Here is a 1,897-nt window from a genome sequence, read left to right as displayed (position 1 = left end):
GGAAGCCACTCCACAACCTTGGTGAATTTGCCCAAATGCGTGGTCAAGGGAATCAGTTCTTCCACCTTGCTTATGGAACTCAACGTCAGGCAGTTCTGTTGGCCTCTTGCCCCCTTGGACAGCAGGGGACAAACTTGCTTGTAGTGCCCGATTTTCTGACAATTCAGACACTCCACTTCGACTGCAAAGCATTTGTTACCGTGTTTTTCTTTGGACATTCCACATACCTTGCATGGCCATGTGTTGCTCGCGTTGCCCTTTCCAGGGGTCTCCTTGGACGACTTCTTGACCTTCTTTTCTTTGTAGGCTGACTTAGGGGACATGGCATTTACGAACTTGCCGCTTAGTTGCTTGTTCACATCCTGGCTTGCTTCCAGATTGCGACACGCCCTGAGCACCCGGTCCAAGGTCAACTTGTAACTTGTCAATCGGAATTTTCAAGACCTCTTGGCGCATGATCTTATTCTGGAGACCAGAGACCAACCAATCACGCAACCTCTCCTCACGATGCGCTGCTGCATCGGTGCACGTGTGAGAATACCCGCAGTCACGGTCCAGTGCCCGCAACGCGGCGTAGTACGATTCCACGGACTCTCCTGGCTCTTGTCCTCGTTGAATAAAGGCCCGCCTATCGCCAAGTGGATTACGTTTGCCCCAAAGATAGCCCTCCAAGGCAGTCACAATCTCCAGGGTGTCCGCCGCGTCCTCGATGGAAATCACACCCTCGGTCCACAATTTTGTCCAATCCTCATGGATTGCGGAACGCAGGATTCCTCTTCGAGCCTCCAAGTTACAGTCCTGGGCAAGACGAGTTATTGCAGCAAAGTCTTCAAAACGAACTCTCCAATCGCGGAAATCGACCAATTTCATGTCCTCCGAGGATTTCAGTTTGGGAATATCCATGCGCTTTGCAGAGCCTCGGGATGAACCGTCCACCCCATTGGAACTTGGAGCATGCGTGTGGTGATATTCCACGACTTCCAACTCTTGGCGGAGAGCTGTCAACAGCCCACACGTGCCAATGAATAGGGACTCCAAGTCATCACTTCTTTTGACGTGCACACCGACGTCGTCATCGCCCACGGTGACCTCGTCCGTGGCGTCGTCAGCTATCTCAGAAGTGTCGTGGCGCACGTCCTCCAACGCCTGGCATCGAATCACAGCGTCGGTAAAGTTTTGCAACTTCTGCTCTGTGAGGGGCACTCGGCCCTCCTAGGCCCTCAGCTGATTGGGATCGATGGGGCGTAGTTCATTGAGATCGCGAGCCTCCGCGGCCAGCTCATCTACAGTCCGTTGGGCGTGTCTTCCGCACTGTGCACGACTTCTCCGTGCCGTGGCGAGTGACTCGTTGGCCATGACGAACACTTCAAAAAACAGAGTCCAAAGAACGGCTTCTCGTACGGCTCTAAGCCGGCACCAAACCCGCACGAACGGTCGTCCAACACCCTGGTATCGCTGCACGGATGTCCACAGGTGTAACCGCTGCCACCATGCACGCTAATCTCTCTACGATTGCTAATAACTGGACGGATTTGCGACGGGAATGATTCACGTTCGTTCTCTTTCATACTGTTTATTACCGGATGTCATATTGTTGTTATTATTCTCCTAGTTTCGCTCACGTCATGTCAGGGTTCCCAGATACTCCTCCAAACGAATGAAACGATTTAAGGTTTCAGACTTCATCCCCCGAAACCTTCTGGAGCAGAGCGACATGATCCTTGTCACAATTGCTGGGCTGTGCAACCTCTTTCCTGTCTTGATCCGAGATTCCCAGGGCAATGAGATGTACGAAGCCAAGGAAAATGGACAAGAAGCTGAAGAATCATTCAATTAAATTCAACACTTTATGCCATATATTTCATACTTTATTTCTGTAACGCAAGTGAATACAAAA

The 1,897-nt window shown here is 51.3% G+C and overlaps 1 protein-coding gene across 1 annotated transcript in view; it reads right to left on the bottom strand.

The window, feature by feature from the left end:
- The window catches only part of LOC131881707 (uncharacterized), a gene marked incomplete in the record, with an annotated part of 1,523 nt that extends 1,139 nt beyond the window's left edge, over positions 1-384 (bottom strand). The window contains 1 exon segment of the mRNA XM_059228653.1: positions 16-384. Coding sequence (XP_059084636.1) covers positions 16-323 — 308 coding nt within the window.
- Positions 385-1,897: the final 1,513 nt, after the last annotated feature.

Source organism: Tigriopus californicus, chromosome 6 (genome assembly GCF_007210705.1).
Source record: "Tigriopus californicus strain San Diego chromosome 6, Tcal_SD_v2.1, whole genome shotgun sequence".
NCBI lineage: Eukaryota > Metazoa > Arthropoda > Copepoda > Harpacticoida > Harpacticidae > Tigriopus > Tigriopus californicus.
Note: the sequence above shows the minus strand (reverse complement) of the source record. Positions and strands in the feature narration are given on the sequence as shown.